General features: G+C 42.3%; 2 protein-coding genes across 6 annotated transcripts in view; one reads left to right on the forward strand and one right to left on the reverse strand.

The window, feature by feature from the left end:
- Positions 1 to 2,554: 2,554 nt before the first annotated feature.
- PSEN2 (presenilin 2) lies at positions 2,555 to 20,711 on the reverse strand. 5 transcript variants are annotated; one of them, XM_031598358.2, is made up of 11 exons: positions 20,584 to 20,711; positions 15,901 to 16,097; positions 14,970 to 15,199; positions 13,879 to 14,020; positions 13,209 to 13,276; positions 12,061 to 12,281; positions 11,119 to 11,217; positions 9,275 to 9,352; positions 7,586 to 7,696; positions 6,927 to 7,045; positions 2,555 to 4,992 (listed from the first exon to the last, which is right to left on the reverse strand). In XM_031598358.2, exons 2-11 carry the CDS (start codon positions 16,042 to 16,044, stop codon positions 4,837 to 4,839), a joined length of 1,368 nt encoding a protein of 455 aa, XP_031454218.1. In that variant the 5' UTR covers positions 16,045 to 16,097; positions 20,584 to 20,711; the 3' UTR covers positions 2,555 to 4,836. The 5 variants fall into 5 exon arrangements, with proteins under 5 accessions (XP_031454218.1, XP_031454184.1, XP_031454193.1 ...); XM_031598324.2 differs by having other exon boundaries at positions 7,586 to 7,699; XM_031598333.2 differs by having other exon boundaries at positions 7,586 to 7,699; positions 20,601 to 20,710.
- ITPKB (inositol-trisphosphate 3-kinase B) overlaps positions 20,153 to 20,814 on the forward strand; it is a 71,981-nt gene continuing 71,319 nt past the window's right edge. The window contains exon 1 of the mRNA XM_031598247.2: positions 20,153 to 20,292. The gene's annotated coding sequence lies outside the window, so the exon portion shown is untranslated. The remainder of the gene's footprint in view (positions 20,293 to 20,814) is intronic.

The raw sequence follows: 20,814 nt of genomic DNA on the forward strand, positions 1-20,814 counted from the left end.
CCTCAGTAAATACTTCAACTATCTGTAAAACAAAGCTGCAGGTAGTTTTCTGCTCTGTCATGCTCTTGTCTTGAAGCCTGGCTCCTAAAGAAGCACATGGAAAGCCTCACTGGAAGCACAGCAGAATAATTTCAACATGCACTGCAACTGTGTACTGTGAAAAGAGCTTGCCTTCAGGCACAGCAGCACCAAGAACCAGCAGTACAGGTTCACTCTCCCAGAGTGAACTCTCAGATGTTACCAAAGGAATTGCTAGCCTGGAGGATCCCAGGGTGTGGGATCAGAGGTGTCCCTTTACTTCAGCAGTCCCCCTAGATACAGAATCTAATGATTAAGAGTGTGGCTATTCTGTGCCATCCTCTCCATGGACTTTGAGAACTGTCACTCTAGTTTAATTGATGGCCTGCTTTCACAACACAAGGGGCAGTTCCTTTCCTGGAAGACAGATCTCTGTTCTCAGCAGCAGAACTTCTATTTCATGATGGCACTGAAAAGCACAGAGACACACTGACAGCAAGTAAGGTAACTTAACCCTTTAGATAAGTGCTTTGGATGCAGCTTTATGTTCATTTCTAGCCCCGATTTTCCTACCATTTCTATCTTTAAAACTGCAACTGCATAGCTGTGATAATCCTGGATAGAGAAACCCTACTTCTCTTTTGTAAATCTAACCTATGCCTCAGATACATTTTCTTTTTTCTAACCTTGTATTGATCCATAGGCTAACAGTGCACAGATTGTAGCCTCTATAGCCAAAGGCATTTGCTGGATTTCTGTTCCCTATTAGTTATCCACACAACCCAGAGTTTGGATTGCCTGTGTGATGAATTCTCTGAAATTAGTCATAGTGTTTGCCATTTTGGTCCTTGCTTTGCTCACCCAAATCACAGAAGGCCAAAAATCACAGATTTTTTTTTTCCTCCATATTAAGGAAGAAAATCAAATAGTTTCCATCCTTTTGAAACCTGCATATAACATGGCTGTGAGACTAATTATTAGCACAATATTTGGAAAACAAGAATAGCTCTGATTACATTTCCAGGAATATCACAAAAGCTGTATTTGGTGGGGGCTTAAAGAGATGGCATGTGTTTTCTGTAATGATAAAGGAGCAAAGAGATCCTGCTGGAATAATCCTGTTTGCACTAGTATCATTTTATTGTTATTAACTATTTGTTGGTACATCAAAGTTGTGGCTTTAAAAATAACCCTGACTGCCTACCTACCTGCAGCCCTAGATACCCTGCCCTGCCTTACGTCAGTTCTGAAAAACGACTTGAGTTCTTCCATAAATAGATGCAGCTCTACCAAGTCAGGGAAAATTCTAACTGCTTATCTTTAGCTTTGTAAAGCTTGAGGACGGGTACTGTGTAAGTTAAAACGTTGGGCTGGTTTTCTGTGTTTACTGTTACTCTTCTTAAATGCAAGTTAGCTGTAGAGTTGCTCAGATTTTATGCTGGGATGAGCAAGGGTTCTCCTTGAATTCATACCAACCAGAGATGCCGGAAAAAATAGACCTAAAGCTTTCTCTACTCTGCCTCCTCCTGATTCTTCAGGCCCTGCAAGTCAGCAGTTAAGGAGCACTAGGCTTCACACCATTTATTTCTGCACTGTCCTAACCCCTGAGTTGGCCTAGAAGCTGCCACATTGTTCAGGCTGCATTCGATAGGACTCAAACAGTTCTCAGTTCTGGAAAACTTTCACTCCCACTGCTTGGCCCCATACCTGGCTCAGGTTTCTATATCAAGAAGCTTAGCTAGTTCCACTTCATAGTCTGGATTTATTTTTATCTTTTTAATACTGAGCGATAAATAGCACTGAACACTGACACCTCCCAAAAATGTGCTCTTGGGCACCTGTCAAACAAATGAGTTGCATGAAGGAAAAAATAAACAGTTCATATTCACTTAACTCCTTGGCAGCTGACAACATCAACTTCAAACATCTTGAATTTAGTGGGAAATAATAGAAAGTCTGTAGCAATATGATAGAAATGGAAGGAAGGCACTAAATGCTGCATATCCCCCAGCATTAGACAGACTTACCACTGCATTTTTGTTCCTGGGTATTACTTCAGTCTTACACATTAGGGATTGTTCTATGGCCAAGCTATGCTTTAGTCCAGATGCAATGAAACACTCATTCTAAATTGGAAAGAAGGTTTGATAGGGTAGATGTAGGAAAATACAAACACATAACATCTCCTATAGGACTCCAAGCTGTTGAATGACACCTGCATTAAGGTAGTTATCATCCTAACCTACCTGACAGCTGTACATTTTCATGGAGGCAAATCAACATTAGTATTTAGGATTTCTCCAAGGTCGGACTGCAGTTTAGCAGGGCATGCAGCAAGGTGAAATCAGCGAGTGCACAGAAAAGACAGACAAGCACTTAACTACACACACACATACATACACACACTCACTCAAGTTGCAAGATCATTGAGCCCATTCCTCACATAGCCCTTAGGCTACAGTTCATCCTTTCTGAAGGGCACAACATAAATCCTGTGCCATCCCGTGCAATGCTAACAACATGAACAGAACTTCACTTTTATACACAAGTGAAAATGTCCAATGAGATGACAGATCACTCAACACCATTTTAAAACTCTTGTATGTGTGTATATACATACATATACACACACTCACAGTGAATATATATTAGTAAATACATATAAACATTTACACAGTTAGAACCACTCCAGTATATACACACATAATATACCCCTTTACTCACCAAGCAAGTACATTTAGTTGCACTGACAGAATCCATTGCTCAGTCACCTTTTAAATTATTTTCTAAGTTATGTAGAATTTGCTCAGGGGCCAGCACAAATCTACATAGAACTCAAGCTCTATTAATGATACTTCAGCAAGAAGGATCCACCCACTTTCCTTCATATATCAACTTAATTTCAGAAAAATAAATTATTTCTAACAATATGCTACAATATGTTAAGCCAAGCAGGATTTTTTCTTATATAAAGTATTTCACATCATCTACATCATGCAGTATAAAATATAAAATCATGATTGCAAATGATTGTATTTTGATTTGGCCCCGTAACTGTTTTCATTAAAAAGAAAAACAACAACTAATTTATATAAACCTTAAAAAACAAGCAGACAGTTTGTTTCCAAAGGAAAATAGCTATCAGTAATAATTAGTTGTCTGCAATTTGTAAGTAGTAAGAACAGCAAACTAAACCAAGAGCAAAAATTACAAACTTGTCCAAACTAAGACACACAACTCAAAACACCTTACGTGCTTTTTAAAGATTTGTTTGAAGCACCTACCTGATGTTCTTGTTAAAATATCAAAAAGTAGATTAGCTTGAAGAAATCTACTGGAAAAAACATTATCTTAAAAAGGCATACTTCAAAGCCTTATCTAAAAAGGATTCTCAGACCTGAAGTTCTGTATCTCTCAGTGACACTGCATTGTTCAAAAAGCCCTGCATAATGTTACAATTTTAAACACTGATACTCATCAGCTGTCAAAGAAAACAGAGCTTGTTTGTTACACTCTCAAGTAAAAAGAAAAAAGGAAATCACAGAACTACTGCTAAAAATGACCCTCAGAGTAGAAATAAAATGTTTTTAAAATCTGGAGGAAAACAGTGATTAAGTAATAACTGGAAGGAATAACTAGTGAGGAGAGAGTCAGACCTGTTTTTCTTTACTGGCAACACGCAGTGTGATTTTTTTTGTTTGTTTTTGTGTTTTTTTTTTTGTTTTTTGTTTTTTGTTTTTTTTAATGAAGTCACTTGAGGCTGTGTCAACATTTCCAGCATTAGTGGTGCCTTATGTAATGTGACAGCAGGTTGGTGTTTGCACCCCCATATTTTGATACAAATTATGACAGTATTTTCAAAAGAGTTCCTTTTACATTAAATAGCTATTTTAAAATTTGTAATAAAAGCTCTTTAAACAACAGTACCAAAAACTAGGTAAACCAAGCTTCAGTCAGCATCAGAGGACCTCTTCATAGAGGGAAGGTAAGTACTCCTCTGAAATAGCTACGACAATGTACAGAAATGAGACCAAAGATACACACAAGAAGTTACAGGTCAACTGATTTACTGGGAGCTGTGCAACAATTTCCACGCTGAGGATCTGATCTGCTTAACAGTCAGCCCTGCCTTCAGCAATTAGCTGCCCAGGTGGATGCACTCAAACAGAAGCCTGATGTTCAGACATCCTACTGCTGACATCCCACCTAGAACCGTGGCAGCCATGTCTCACTAGGCTCAGAACAAAGAGACAATTGGGGCAGTTACACAGCCTAGCTTATAAAGTTCAGCATCACACATCAGTTTAGTGCTCACGATGAGGTGTGACACACTGCTCTGTTCTCTGCATACTGCTGTGCTTTTCTAATTACAAGCAAGACTGCCTTTTACTACACATGCACACAACACTTCAAAAGTGTGAAATGCTGACAACTCCAGAGCACAGCAAAACTTGACTGCAATTCTAAGGCTAGAACGCCTGAGCTTTTGGAAGCACAGATCAGACCCTTCATCTCTCCAGTACCCCACACTACATACAGGTTTCCTTGCTCATGAGAGCCAGTTTGCACATTAAATAACATTTAAGTAATGCTCTGACATCTGCAATGAGCCAGGCTTTCCATGGAGTCCGAGAGTTAGGAGTCCTGTGAAAAAGTTCAGCTTAATATGTAGCTAGCTTCTTAGTACACATCATGTCACAGAGTTACTGTTTTCCTTACAAATATATGGCACTAGGTGAAAAACGTTATGACTTATTCCAAACAGTGTACCATACTTCACTGCAAAGCTTAAAAAGAATTCTTCAACTCCCACTTCTTCTAAATATACAGCTGGTGGGAGGCCAGGGTGTCCATGAACGGTCGCACAAGGTTGTCTGTCGAGAAGTAAAAAATCAAGCCGAAGGTGATGGAGATGGGAAGAGCAGGTAGTGCTTTCTTAAAAACAGCCAGTAATAAGAGAGTTAAACATAAACCCTGCCAGAGAAAATAAAAACACAAGGAAATAAAGTAAGAAGCCCAGAAACATACCTCTGGTAACAGTCAAATATATAAGGAAGCTAGATACTGTACAGAAATTGAAGCCTGCCTGAACTACCAATGAAATTAGATATATTTCCCCACATCTTCATCTTTCTAAAGCTGGCCAAGTATATTCTTCAGCAACCTTGGAGCACAGCTCCAGAAATTAGTGTAAACAGCTTCTGCTGACATATTGAGAGGTTAATTTATTTTCAGATTATTTTACATTTTGTTCTACACCATTCTGTACCAATTACTGAACCAGCAATAAACTATCTAGTCCTGTTGAATTGCAAGGAGTTTCACTGGACGGCTCTAACACACAGCAGCACATACTTGTACCACCTTCACACATTTCAAGATTTCTTGGGGGAAAAAGAAATGACCAAGAAATATCCCACTGCTGTTCTTTTGACTGGTCTGCTTATTATAAGAAATGAATTCTACTTTTATTTCTTATCAGGCCAAAGTCCATCTCCTGGGAAACATGTGGAAGCTTTTAAAGGTTTGGGATATACAGTACAGTTGGATTAAGTATATTTAGGTATGGATTACTTCTTTTATCTGAGCCCTTTTGTCTTCCTTTATGATGATGAAACTTCAGAGATGATGTTCATGCTGGGCTCCACCAAACATCTGTTTGCTAGGCATCAGCTGGTGGGATTTTATTTATTTATTTTTAAATCAGTGTTTCTGGGCTGCATGGCTGGCTACAATTCAACTGACTCTATGGCTCTGTTCTTAACACTCTTTGTGGACCATATCTGGTTTACATCTACTCCACAGTGTAATTAAAAGATGTGCCCACTGCCTGAACACTGCAGGCAGGGACAGTTTTGGAACCAGAAAGCCACAAAGCACCAGAATTATGAAACTGAGAAGAAACCAGAACAAATTTAACAGCACCTTAAAAGACACGGAATAGGGTATAAGGCCTGAGAGATAGAGGAGTGCTTTCCCACAGTACAGGGACCCTGTGCTGGACCTCAGCATAGAGAGAGAGGCAACTGTACAGGCATCTCTGACCTATGAAGTAGGACACGTCAGGAAAGGTAGCCAACACACTATTTGATTAATTAGATTTCTAATTCCAGTGCTCTCTGAGCATGTTCTTCATAACTGAGAGTCACTATAATTCTCTACCCTTGGGGCCTAATTAGGGAAATGGAAGCTCAAGAAAGACACAATAATTCATTTTCTTTTGTCTCCTAGAACTCCTGCCACTGCTCTTCTTAGTTTCAACAAGGATGCTGGTATAAAGAACTAGTTACTATTTATTATTTTCTGCATAAGTGAAAGCTCAACAGCATACAGTCATTAGATCTGGCAGACCTGAGTCCTTAAGCAGATACAATTTGATAGTCATCTACTTTTACTCATAATTTCTATGGATTTTTTAAGTCTCCTTATGTTCTGTTTTTTTTTTTTTTCCCAGCTCAAACACAAGAATGAAGTATGCCTTCATCCTCTTATATCAGATCTGCATAGCAAAAGGGAGTTAGCTAGCCTCCTTGACTACACTTGCTATCAACATGAAGTTCATAATATTGACTCTTGCTTCTGACCAAGTCCCCAGTCTCTAACACAGAAGAAACATGCAAGCAGTTCAGCTGTTGCTATTTTCCTTCGGTCTGACCAACACCATCTCCACATTTGGCTCCGCTCTGAGGAGTCCTCCCTCCCAGCCTATGTCACCCAGCTTCTCCTAGAAGTCACTTAAAGCCTGTCTTTATAAACAGAGCACTGAGCTAGGAAATCCACGGGTGCTTTCACCTGAGTACCCAGGATATTACCTGGAGTGATTTAGCAGTCCTTAGCTGTTTATACTTCTGGCAATATACTGCTACGATAAATAAGACTATGGTGGTTTCAAAAACTTGCTCACTTACTATGAGAATGGCTACAAAGCAGGCCAGTGTAGTATTCCAGTCTCCACTAGGTGTGGCAGCTGCTTTCCCAACCAGCACACTGTAAAATATGAAGTCTCCAAGGCCCAGTTTCACACCTCCTGCAAGAAGTGGAAGGGAAAAGAAAACAAGTCTTACTTCTCCTGTTTTGCTTCCTCTTGAGCCAAGTCTTATCCCCTGGGGACCAGGTGAAGGTTGCTAGTCCTGGCTACCAACCAAGCTGAACCTTTTGCATTCTGCAGAGGTAAAAGGGATTACCTCCACAGATTAATGGGAAGGCCAAGACTTTCAGCTCTTCTTCTGCAATTATTTTTTACGTAACCTAATTCTCAAAAGCACTTCCTTGTGCTGCCCTCCAGCTGAGGAAGTGCGGAGACAGAAAGGAGGGGGATGCAAGGGGAAGAAGGAACTGCTTAAGTTGTCTGCATAGCCAAAGGCATGTCACTGGAACCACAAACCCAGAACAGATACTGCAGCAGCAACTAATAGAGTTGGGACAGGACCTTAGTTCCTCAGCAAGTCACAGCTTTTCAAATAAACTGTAATTAGGCCCAAATGAGTTACAGTGTTAACCACCATGAGTAAAAATGCCAGGCCATGGTCCTGACTGCGCTGAAAACAATGTATCAAGCTTCTCTTACGTTCCTCTTCTTCCATTTCCTCTAAAGTGATGGGATGGCTGGGAGCAGGGCTCCTTGTGTCCAAAATCTGGGAGTCTGAATGTGAAGTGCTACTGTGGTTCTCTCCTCCATCTTCTTGTTGGTTTCACAAACATAGGCCAAGAAGGAAAAAAACAAAACAAACCAGCTCAATCATAGACATTCAGTGTATTTGATGAAAACATGCATGTTGTTATTTGGAACAGTCCAGATGATTGCATGCTCACAGCTCACTTGGCTGCTATCCAGGAGTTCAGTGGCCTAAACAGGTGAGTAAATGCACAAAACTAAGCATTTATCTACCAGTTATTAAAGACAAAGGGAGTTTTCACTTCAATTCTCAATCTCTGGATCAAATCGTCAGATGTGCTAGTATCTGCTGTCTGGGCAGACTAAAGTGACAAGTGAAACCGAGTAAAGTTAACACATAGTGCCATGTTGTTACTTCTTTAGGGTGGAGGTGCTTAGGTAGCACAACAAAAAAAGTGGATGACTAGGAGAACAGCCATTTGTGAGAAAAGTTCTGCCCTGAATCACACTGACGTTGGAGTTGGCTGATCATGCACAGGTAAGTAGACATTTCCTTCTTCACAAGTTTTTGGTTTTTTTTAAATCCTGTTAAACACATCTAACCAATAGCTTTCATCTTTCCCAGGTGCTTTCAAAAGCATCTGATCTGTGAGACATTACTTTAGCTGACAGTTCATATTTTTCAGAAGCACTCATACAAACTTTCCAGTTCATGTCAGCCTGACTGGATGCTGCCACTGCAGATGCAAGCAGACTATGACCTGGGACACACAGTTTCCACTGATGCATTCAGTAAACCCAATAGTGTAGTTTGCTCCTGCTCTGTGCTAGATTTAAAAGTAAGATTGTGTCCCTGTGGTCTGTTGTATGTCAGCTACTTCAGCCTGAAAATAAGCAGTATGTTCCATTATCAAACCTCAGAACACAGTGTATTTCTTCAGCATAAAAAGCTGCTCTGAAGTGCAGTAGAACCAGATAGGAAATGCTTGCAACACCAGAAGTCAGATTTTATTCAATCACTCTCAAAACTGTAGTTTTATTTGCATTTTAAGAGGGTATAAGCAGTGACACACAAATTGACACAGGACCAGCTAGAACATAAATTTGGAACACAGCTACTGCTGTGTAACTGCCCAAACCTTTATCCAAGGGCAACTGTAAGAATGTCCATTTTCTTTGTCAGAGTAAGCCAGATTGAACTTAGAGCGAGGTTAGAGCACATCTGTTTCATGGCAGTTGTCTGAACACGATACACTGAAATGCACTCAAGTTCACCAGTTCATTGGCATTATTGTTACGAGCCTATGTTGTAATTAACCATCACCAGCTGGTAAAGCTGTTAAACAAACAAAAAACTAAGGACTCACTTCCACCTTTGACTTCAGTACATCTCAAGATGGGTTTTTATTAGTTTGAATAAAGGCAGCCTGAATACTGGAACTTCCAACATCATCTAATAATTTTTGCTGCCATTTAAAGAGGAGGGTTTAAGAGCAGCATTAAGTTCTGCAACTAACATAGCAATACTACAAAAAAGTGCGTCCTTTGAGATTCAAGGGCTTGCATTTGCTTGCAGTTGCAAACGTATGTATTATTTCCATGGGCCACTGCTCTATATAGGAGAGTGACTTGCAAGCATACCTGCATTCCATGTCTGTTGGCTTTGTCCTTTTGCTGCTGTGTCTGGTTTTGCCATTCCAACTGTCCATATCATGGCAGCTAGAAGAAAGAAAGCAAGTTATCAGCTGCTTAAAACACCAGTCACTGTAGCTCAGTTAAGTATTTAGCTATCGCTGAAAACATAAACACTTCCCCCTGTAAATGCTGGCTGTTTCCCCAGTTCTTTAGAAGGCAAGGTCAGAGCAAGTTAAGACAGTATATCTGTTCAATTTTTAAGAGTCTCAGAGCACAAGTCAGTATTGTGTTCTCTACAGGCTGAAGAAAGCAAAAATACAAAACAAGGGTCCTCATCTCCTTTGTTTTCCTCCTGGTTTCTGTCTCTGTTCAAAGGGAACAGTTGCACAGGAAATGATGCTAGTACAAATGTAACCAGAGGTTAAGTTGGATGGCATGGTCCCCCTCTTCTGCTAAAGGTAAACCACACAAACGAAGGACACAGTGGAGCTCAGTGCTGGTTTTCTTTCTGCCTTTTTCTTCGGTATTATTTTTCCTGTCAAAATATGGGCAATTTTGGTTTTGATTCCAAGAACAACTGAAGAATGTTTGTGGGTTTATTCTTGAGATCCCTAATTTAAGAAGGGATACGAGCCATTCTGAGATCAGTGGAAGGGAACTCAAATCAGCTTTTTATTTAAGTGTACATCAGTCTTCCTGTTTTCACTGAAGCTAAACTAAACTAAGAAAAAAGCCAAGGCAAACAGTGTCTGCTATTCCATTACACGTTCAGCCAACATGATGTTTTTACATCTAGAGATATCCACAGAATGTGGTCTTGCAGTGGAGACGCTGACGTTCTGCACAACTTGTGGTTCAGTATTTATTATTTGTTGAATTGCATTCTCCTTTAAGGACACTCTTGTATGTTAACTAAAACAACTAGGAGGCTTCATCTAGGTTGTCTCAGGCCAACATAACAGAATCTCAAATAAAAAGGACTTATGTTTCACTTCCATTCCAAGCTGAAGCCAACAGAACCTCAACTTGGAACACAAAAGAGCATTTTTATATAGCACTAAATACTTGAACAACCATAACAGCCAAGTTGTAGGCATCCTCAGCATGGCATCCAATGTTTAGAAATACCCTTTCATCTTAAGAAAGATGTAATGGAAGTCATTGAGGCCCATGAAGCACTTGAGCCCAGATCCTGGGAGTCCTAAGTCTCCCACCTTCTACCTAACTTAATCTTAAGCATACAAATGCCTTTGTGGACAAGGGTACAGGACATGATCACAGCTAAGCAGCCTACAAAAGCCAGCAAAGGGATGACTGATTTTGTTTGCAGAGCAATATTTGCATAGAGCCACTTGAAGGGAGTAGCCACACAATGAAAAAACAAAGCAAGTACATTCTAAGCACTTCCATTTATACTGTGCACAGAAGAGAAAGCTACAGGAGAAGATGGAACCTCCTTAAACACTTAAAGTATGTTTATAAAGCATGTGCAGAAGGAATATGGGTACTGAGAGGGCATCATCTAACTAAATAACTTTGCAAACACTGCTGTCTACACAAGGCTTTTGTATGTAGAACAAAGGGGAGTGTTCTGCAGTGTATTCATGGAAAGACAAACTGACTTTTGAATGCTTCAGCTTCAAAAGGCAAACCTGCCCCTGCTGCAGCTGATTAGAGTTAATGCCATCGAAAGTGATAAACAAGGCCTTCCACAAACAGTGTGTTACAGGACATAAATGCACATGAATCTGAGGGTAAGGAAGCAACTAAAATAGCGCTTATTGATTCGACATAGAAAATGCCTGCAATTTTAATGTGGTTAAAAGCATTAATATTCTGATCTTACTCACAGGAATATATTAATGCAGGAAAAATGGGCTCGTTTCTCTCCTGTGCAGTTTCTACCAGCATTCTCAGTGGCCCCTTAGGACAGAGAACAGCAATCAGATCTGCAAAGAGAAAGGGGCCAGACAATCTCATCTTAAGCTGTAACACATTTTACATTTCTAGTACTTGAAAAACTATTCGTCCCTCATAGTGGCATCTATCAGTATTTACTGGATGACTTCCCAAATGGAGTTTTCTGCCACTCTGTAATTCCAGCTGCTAGTCTCTAAAGACATGTTTCACTTAATTACCATCCCCAAGGCTTAATATGACAATTAAGAGCTTTCATTGTGTTAATACTTGAGTTGTTTTATTTGTTTGTTTGTTTTGAGAGCACATTATTTCTATGAAAGTAGATGACCAGATTACACAAAATAGTTAGTTCAGAGGAGGACTGAGGATACTTCATGTTCTACAATCTGTCACTACATACACTAAGTCTATTTTTCAGGTGAATCAAGCCCTTTGGTCCAACTCCTCTTTGCTTACACTCTCTCTCTCTCTCTCATAGCTCCTCACCAATCTAAATGTTACCTTGCAGATACCTCCTGTTCTGCAGGTTCCCTTCAAGCTTTTAACTCATACCAAAATCTATGATTTCTTCATAATTGGCAATTGAAACCTGCAAGACTATCAGGTTGCTACTGATAAAAATCCAACCATCCCTGCCAACCAATTAGATGTGGTTCAGCACTTCCTCAAATCGGCATTCCACTCCAAGGAAGGAATGACATGGTAGAAGTACAGTAACTACATGAACAAGTGAACAAGTCAAGGAATCAACTTAACTGCCTCATTCTGAAGCTGTAAGCATGATAAAATCATTTTCTGAATTACACATACAGCCCTGAGATTGCCACAGAGTAACTTCTCCATGAGCCTTGAGATTCACAACCTGGACTTACCATAAATTGAGATTGCACCTAGAATCACCCATGCTGACCACTCAGGTAGGTATTTAATAAAAACTAGTGCCATCAGAGCACTGATCATAATGAGATATGCTTGCTGGAGCTGCAAGGGACCTTTCCAGTGGATGCAAATCATTCCAACAGCTCCAAAATTCCAGATGATTAAGATAACCGTGGGGTAATCCATGGCCACATTGTATGTCTTCAATACTTCACTGGAATACAAGAGGGAAATTCAGCTGAGCCAAAAAAAAATATCAAAAAACAAAAAAAAACCTGACACAAAAAGTATCTCACTAGCTGTAGTTAAACAAGGCCTCCTGTGATACCAAAAGGAAGCAAGACAGAAGCAGGCCTCATCACAAGAGGGGAACCTGCTTTGCAGCCAGCTGGTGTTCTTAACTCTCTGTTCCCTGTACAGGAGATTAGACACCCTATGCATGCAGGCAAGTACCACGCTGCCTTAATCCTGAGGTGATTTCAAGGATTTGAACAGGCCAGATTTCAAGATTTAACACAGGCTACATGACAGTCTTTAGCTAAGAAGTCAAATACAGGTAAACCACCCGCACTATGATGTTCAATACTGAAGATGAATTAGAAACATATAAACTGGAAGTTAAAAACTTTATTCTCTCTAAGCTTGGATGCAGTGAAATGAGTTTGAAGAGATACAGCCTGAGGATAAAGTGAGACAAGCCAGAGAACCAGCTTAGTACATAAAATTTCTTCACAGTTGGTTCTCAGAGGCTAAACACAAACTGACGGCATGTATTGGAAACCTCCACCTAACCAAACAGTTTGTCATGACAACTCTAAAAACAATTTATAACATGTCCTAGGATGCTGGCTATACCTATATTTCCTGAGTTGTTATCAATGCACCTCTGTACAACAAGGTTCAGTCAGTTCACCTTATGCTCACTGTATTAATTCCTAGTGAATTTTGTAGAGTATGTACTGTAAAAATCAGGCATTGTCCATTAAAGAACTAGTCTTTCATTTTTTATTTTTTTTTTTTTAAGAAAAAGGTCGCTTTGGAGAAGGGGAAAGACATTTTGTTCATGAAGTTGGGGATTTTCTTCAAAGAGGTGAAAGAGTTAGTTCTGAACTGCCAGGTTACCTGCAACATCTCTACTTACCCGAGATATATGTAGGTGAAGAGGAACAGCAACATAAAAGAGGACAGGATTAGCCAACCATGGATGAACTATTAAGGGTAAAAAAAGACAGTGACTGAAGGGGCTGTTCCTCACTGCACAGTTCGCAGCACTGCATGCACTACTGACAGAACTTTGCATTGTCCAACTTTCTTTTTTCACTTCTCCAGTTTCCAAAGACCTTCCCCACAGCTGGTGAAGGAGGAAAGACAGTCAGTTGCTGCTAGTTCTCCCTGACTCTTTCATTCTACATTCCATCCTTCTCATCCACTGGTACCTCCGCAGGCAAGAATAATACTAACTCAGCTTGTCCAGAATTTCACACAGCATGTCCAGAATTTCAGAGAAGGCATTTGCAGTGAACAACTTAGTCCATAAATACAGTAAAAAAAATTTGGCAGCTTGTATGAAGAATACTCAGATTTGACTAGCACAAGTAACAGGCCTTGTTTCGATATCCTAATATTTGTGGCAAAATAACACACTGGAGCACAGCTCTACCACTGCTAGCAAAGGCTTCTCTACAATGAGATTATTGCCATGACTAAGTTGTGCACTAGCCTGTGTGGTACCTTAATTTCTCACTGACATGCAAGTACTTGAACATGCTTACAGACTACATGTAGAGAAGGCTCTGTCATGAATGCTTTACCTTGTAGCAGCGGTATTTATAAAGCACAACTAAGAACACAGTCATTACGACGATGACGCTGATCATTATGATAGTGTTCAACACCGAGTTCAAGAGACGCTGGCCCACAGATGGGGTATCCTCACTGAAAGGGGTGTAGATCCTGCAGTATAAAGCAAGGCCATGTGAAGTACATATATTCTCTTCTAAACAATTGCCCTAAGATAAAAACCAATCTCTGTGTGTACGTGGGAAAGAAAGGGAAATATGACTGCCAAGGGCAGTAAACATGAGATGTATCCTTTGAAGGGGCCAGGCTCCAGTTAATTATCAACTAAAGATTAGTTGTTTTTAAACAAAAGCACATTCCTACAGAGTAGCTGTGGCTGGCAAAGCTCTAAAGAAAAACTCCAAGAGCATAAATGACTAAGTCTGAGAATTTCTCTCCAGGCCACTAATTTTTACTTCATGCCTATGGACCCTCTTCATGATAATGACAAGGATACATCCCAGGTGTTGCTCTGCAAAAGGGAAAAGTGCCATAGGTTGTTTTACTCCTTTTCATCACATCGCTTCCTCCCCACCTTTTTCTTTGGTTCCATTAATCCACCAACCATGATTAGTGCAGTTAGAGCCCCAGGAACACTCTTGGACACAATCAGCAAGAGCTAGATGGAATTATGTATCCACACCATGAGTCTTTAAGAAACAAAAACGTCATCAGGAAATGAGACACTCATCCAAATGAACATGCTATTCCCTGATTGCTGCCAGCCACTGAGTGAACAGACTGAGTTAAGCCTGGGTCTTCTATACCACAGTATGAAGCAACTTCATTACTATGCTACTCACAGGCTAATGCCTAATGACAGCACTAATGAATCAGTGTAACGCAGGTACAGAAAAAAAACTTACTAAAAGTATGCTGCGTTCATCTTTGTAAGGTCTTGGTATGCTTACACAGCCACCTTCAGCTGTGTAAAGGCTCCCCCAGCTTGCCAAGAAAGCACTCATGTGTACACATCTGTATACACAGATGCGTGTGCGTGGAACATATGTGTAATACTAGGGGATCCCATGTACTCAGAGGCTGTTTTGAAGACCCCACTTACAGCTGCCCGTTTTTCTCCGTATAGAAGCGCACTGACTTTATGGTGGCGACGACAACAATCATACAAAGGGTGACAGGCACAAAAAGCATGATTACATGCTTTGCTCCATATTTCAGAGTCAGTTCCTCCTCTTCGTTTTCCAAGGCACTCTCTCTCACTCGAACATCCGAGTTAGACGCATCCTCATCAGCAACATTGTTTGGGTTACGGCTGCTACCTGTTTGCCTCTTCTGAAAAGAAGAATTAGCAAATACGTAAGAGTTTTTCCTTTGTGCTCAAAGCTTCATTCCATCATATTGGCTGAGGCTTCTGTGGGCAACCACAGCACACCAACTTGTTCCTAATAAGACAGTACCGACTGAGCAATGCAACTAGGAATTCCATTACAGACAGGCTGCAACAGAGTTCTTAATAAAGAACCATGAATATCTGACGGCTCTTCGAGGCATATACAGACAGACTGACACATACACATGAAGAACAAGGTGCAGAGAACTGGGAGAGAATAAATTCCATCTAAGATAGTATAAAAGCCTGAGCAATTCCTGTTCCCACAGCAGCACTGCGTTTGCTTTACCATGCTGCTTCACTAGTAGTAGGACAAGATTTTGTTCCAACACTTCTGGAAAAACAAAAACTCTGGAGAGGATATCCTGCAAGAGTTATGTACATCACATCCTGATTAAAAGCTTGCATCTTTACCAAAAGGAAGGAAAGGGGAGGAGTATATATGAGGAGTGAAAAAGGGGGAAAGTCACAGAGGAGGAAAAAGTAACAGGCATTACAGTTGCTGGCCAAGGGCAGCAATAACACAGGCTATAGCCAATCCTAGAAGCCAGCCTGCTGGGAGGGACTGGAAGGGGGGGGGGTAACAGGACTACATTTATCCTCATATCCCTCTTCTTTACTCCCAAGAAGGGTGCATACATACCCTATGTGTCTGTGCTTCCCTTGTTTCTGAGGCTTGCAGACCATCTTGGTAGGAAGGTACTGGAGGGCTCTCTGCAGACATCAGAGATGTTCTCTCATTACAGGGCTCATCCTCACTGTCGGAGTTGTTCATGAACGTGATCATCGTCGTTTGCACAGGGAGCACTCCAGAGGGGCTCAGCCAAGCACTACACAAGACTTGAGAGGACAAGGGAAGCCAAAAGAAAGAGAAACAGTGAACACAGCAGTGCAAACAACTGGAAGCCTGAAAAAGAGTCACAAACTCAGCAGGCAGGCGTTGTGACTCCTAGTTGCTGATTTTATCTGCCGTCACATCAGGCACAACAATCCATTCAGTTAAAATCGTTTGCAGTTAGGGAGAACAGCAAACACAGCACTGACCCAACTGGATGTGGTCAACTTAGCATTTTTTCCTCTGCCACAGCTTTCATAGTTTCTGCCTCTATGCTTTGCCTCTCCCATTAGCACCCTGATATTCACAAAGGAGATTTCTCAGTGCTTAATATTTGCTTTGCATGAGCCAAACAACATTATACTTCAAATGCTGGCTGACTGCTAAACAAGTTAGAGAGCTCAGCTCTTGCACAACACTCCTGCAAGTGTTAGCAGGTAGCAGAAGTTTCCTAGTAACCTGCAGCCTCAGCTTCACATAAGCCACTAAGCAGGAGCTACATGGTGTCTTCCCTTTTTTGACTGTTGATTAACCAGATGAATTTCAGAAACAACTCTTCTCTTTGCCCAGAGACTGTTGAGAAAAGAAAGGGAAAGACACGATCTTCAAGTGAGCCACCTCTTTCCCACACCCTCATATCACCCCCCCCCCCCCCCCCATGTTGCCTTGTGCTTAAAAGCAAAGCCACCTGGATAGGCAACAGCTGGGGGCTGGAAATTTTTGGCCTCTTTCCACACTATTGCTGTGCAGAACAGCAAAGAAAGGAGTGGCACAGTGCAGAAAGCAAAGGAACAGCTGTTTTTTTGTTTGCTTTGTTATTTTTTATTTTGTTTTTAAGGCATCAGAGAGAGGAGGTGTGCTCTGCCCCTACTAAGGCTAATACAAGGCTAATACAAAACAGCCTTAGAGCTATGATTTCAGGAAGCTCTAAGGATAGGTGATAGCAGAAATTCCTTTTATTGCTTATTAAGTCAGCTCAGCAAAGGAGCAGCTCCAGACACCTGATTCTCAGCCACCTATCCATAAGTAAAACTAGTCCACTAATCCAGCTCAGAGAAGGAAGCTGAAGCAGCCATGTGACTTGGACACAGTCACATGGGAATCAAGCACTTGCAGGTCAATCAGTAGATTTCACTGTCTACCAGCTAGCCTGAGAGGTCAGAGTAGATGCCTTGAAGCTCGGTGACAGATTCTTGCTTCTCATTAAAGAAACTAAAATTCACTTCAAGGGATGGAAAGAGGGAGGAGTGTGAGATTCCACTCTTTCACAAAACTTTGAACACATCTAGCACCTTCAAGATATTTTAGAAAGCAAATCTCATTCCGCCCAAGCAAATTTTCAGACAACTGTTCCTCCCCTGCCTTCTCTTCAAGCCTTTTCCTCTCATTTGGTTCCTCTTTTGGTGATAAAAATTGTACATTTATGGGAAACAAATGCAGGGGCAGCCCTGAAACCAGGCATGTCATCTTTACAGTGATATCATGTTCTTTCTGAGCAAGGTGCCTGACACCTACATTTTTGTACTGATTTTTTTCTTACTGAGGCAAAAATTTCCACTTGCCAGGTGCTTAACATGCTATTTCCACTCAGCATGTGGGGGCTCATATATCACAGCTGAGAGTCTAGATTCTGGTTCAGTTAGAAGATTTAGGCCTTATTTAAAGTAACATACACATATAATGTGCAATCATATAAACATGACATCTAGACCTGCCTGTGGGTTAAAATATGCATGCCATGGGATTCAAAGTACTTAAATCTGTGAGCTGTGGAATTTAAATAATTCTTAAACTTCCTGCTAGTGTCAAGAAACCAGAGAAAGAAAAAAAAAAAAGATTTTACTCTTTCATAGTTTGGGACCAATATTCAGGTTTAACAACCCAACAAAAATATTAAAGATTTTTTTTCTCCCAACATTTAAGAAACCGCAACACAACTGAGCAAAGCAATGCTGCAGATTTCAAAAGCAGAAGCCAATAAGCCTACTTGGTACATCACAGTCATGCCATGACTACTGGAAGAGTTGAAGACAGCAAAAATATTCCACTAATTACTAAACCTCATGATTACTTTGAAAAAGAGTCCTGTGTTATATTACAGGCAGACATTTTTATGCCAGATAGATTCTGTTACTCACTCTCAGAAAGGACAATGGCAGAGATATAACAATACTTTGATCAGCAGGCAGATTCACACCTGAACTCTGCTTTACCACCCCTTGTTTACTGCACAGCAAAAGGTGAAACCGCCTCCAAAGCATTAAGGATTTTACTGGAGCCACTGGCCCTCAGCAAATCCTCTCAACAAATCCTCTGAAGTTGTATTCACAGCTGCCTTAAAGTGACCTAAATCTGCATTACTGCCAAAGGGGCTGTCCCACCATCCTCAGCTTATAGCAGAAATGTCAGGTGCTCATCAGAAACCCAGTTCTTTTGAAGAGACAATGGGCATTTGTCTTCCAGGTTTCAGCAGGACTGGCACCCACAATGGCTCCTGAGCAGCCAGTGCCCATGGTAAGAAACAAGTGCTGGGCCAAGCAAGGGCCTTGGATGAATGGCTTACAGAGAAGGGGACCCTCTGCTGCACCACTGGCCCCTTCTGAGTCAGTTTAATGCCACCATTCATTCATCCAAGCTACACTACAAACTGGCACCAAGGCCATGCTGACTGCCACACAGAGCCTTGGTTTAAGCAGTCTCTTCTTTAAGGACAGAAGGACCTGCCTGGCAACTCCCACAGTCATGCCCTGAGCACAGACTGAGCAAAGAAAAAGCAGAGAAAGGAGAGGAAGGAGAGGAAGTGTCTGCTCAAGAATCTCACTTGAAGAATGGGAAGGAAGCCAACAAAGCGCCTGACAACCAAAGCCACACACTCTTCTGACACTGCTTCTTTGGATAGAGAGAAAAGGTCTGACAGCATCCTTGGGAGGCAGAAATCATATCTGCATCTATATTCAGACAACTAAAGAGCAGTGTCTACCAAAGGACAGGAGCAAATGCCAGTCTTCAAATTTACTCCATAAGTCACAGGTATTGGGCAAGGTTTCCCCTTTTCTTCTGTGGATGGATGCAAACTGTTAGGACAGATTCAAAAAATCATAAGATGTTTAAGAGATAGAAGACCAAACCCTCAAAAAAAGTGGCAAAGATGAAAAGGGACAAAAAAAGTAGGTCAGGAGTTGAGTACTGCTATGAATGGAGCAGCTGAGGTGGAACTACAGCAAGTCCTGCTTCGGAGCAGCCCTGTGAAGCTTACAGGAAGGTCTGAGGTACTGTTTCTCTCTTTGCTAATGTACTTTGTGCCAGGGACCGCTTTGCTCTATTGTGATAAAACAGCGTTATGGATTTCACTGAAACTGGGCCTACTCACACGAGCATCAGAATCCAGCCTTGACTTGCCTTATATTTTCATTCTGCTATGCTGCAACAAACCCAAACCCTTCGCTTTGTATTTCATCCATTGTAAAAAACACCGATATAAAATACAGCACAAGACAGCTGCTGTTGCCTGGCAAAATATTTAAACTCTCAAGTAGAGTATTAAACTCCTGCTTATGCAGGCTGTTCTCTTAGATGATAATTAGATGGAGAGAAGCATTTTCCTTTGCTACGCTTAGATCAAGAGCAAACCAGACTGACACTGACAGCCCTCCTGTTCTCCTAAGTTTCAGCCACACCAGTCGCCGCTGTTGGTCGATACAAAGAGGAGGAAAACGCTTTTAGAAAGCCTAAGCCACACACTAAACTACAGGAGAAAAAACTTCCAGATTCTGCCAATAAATAAAGCCAAGCCGTGCATGCCGCTACAATCACAGCTTACTTGGAACCAACCAGACAGGATCCGCAACTGCCATTCACGTTTCACTTCGCCCCAGAGCGCAAAAAATAACAAAACCGGAGGTTCTACGGCAAAGACCCGAAGCCCCTCTCCGCTGTGTGAAGCTCACCCACGCTCTCTCTTCTTCCCCAGGGCACGGCGTGCAGCCGCCGAGCTGCGCGGTGCGCAGGACTCAGCGCCCTCGTCCATCCGAGCGCACGGCCGGCCGCATCCCGGCGCACCGTACGGAGCCGGCGGCGGGCAGCAGGAGAACGGAAGGCTTTCCGAAGGAAAACGCGAGCCGGAGCCCCACGGCGCCCCGCGGCCCAGCGCCACGTCCCGGCGCCGCTCCAGGCAGGCGTGCCGCCCCGGAGAAAGCGGAGGTAATTGATTTTCTACTTTACACACGTATGTAAGCGTTACGCCACGCGCGCAGCCACGCAGCTCCCACCAGCATGAGCCAGCAAAGCTGCCGGACCTACTTGCTGCCGTGCCGTGCCCTGCCTTCGCGCCGGGCCCAGCGCGGAGCTGAGCGGCCGCACGCAGCGCCAGCAGCGCGATGCCGGCTGCCGCCGGGCAGCCCCGTGCCGGAGCCCCCGGCGTCCCCTTAAGCGAGCCGGCTCAGGTGGAGACCCCGCAGCTGGCGCCCGACCCGCGCCCCCCCCCCCCAATACCTGCGCTCGGCCCGTACCCGGCCCGGCCGGCCTCCCCCTCTCTCCTATCCCATTGGCTCCAGCGTGTTCTGGCCGCACCGCTGGCCGCGGGGACGATTGCCCTTCCACCGTGATTCGCCGCTGTGGCTGCCACTCAGCGAGAGTCTCCACCCATCCGGCAGTCTCCTCCAATAGGAGAGAAGGGTAGGAAGAGAGGCGGCCAATAGGGAGGGAGCTCTCCCCACCCTATCC

This window comes from Phasianus colchicus, chromosome 2, assembly GCF_987193195.1.
Source record: "Phasianus colchicus chromosome 2, bPhaCol1.hap1.1, whole genome shotgun sequence".
NCBI classification, from domain to species: domain Eukaryota; kingdom Metazoa; phylum Chordata; class Aves; order Galliformes; family Phasianidae; genus Phasianus; species Phasianus colchicus.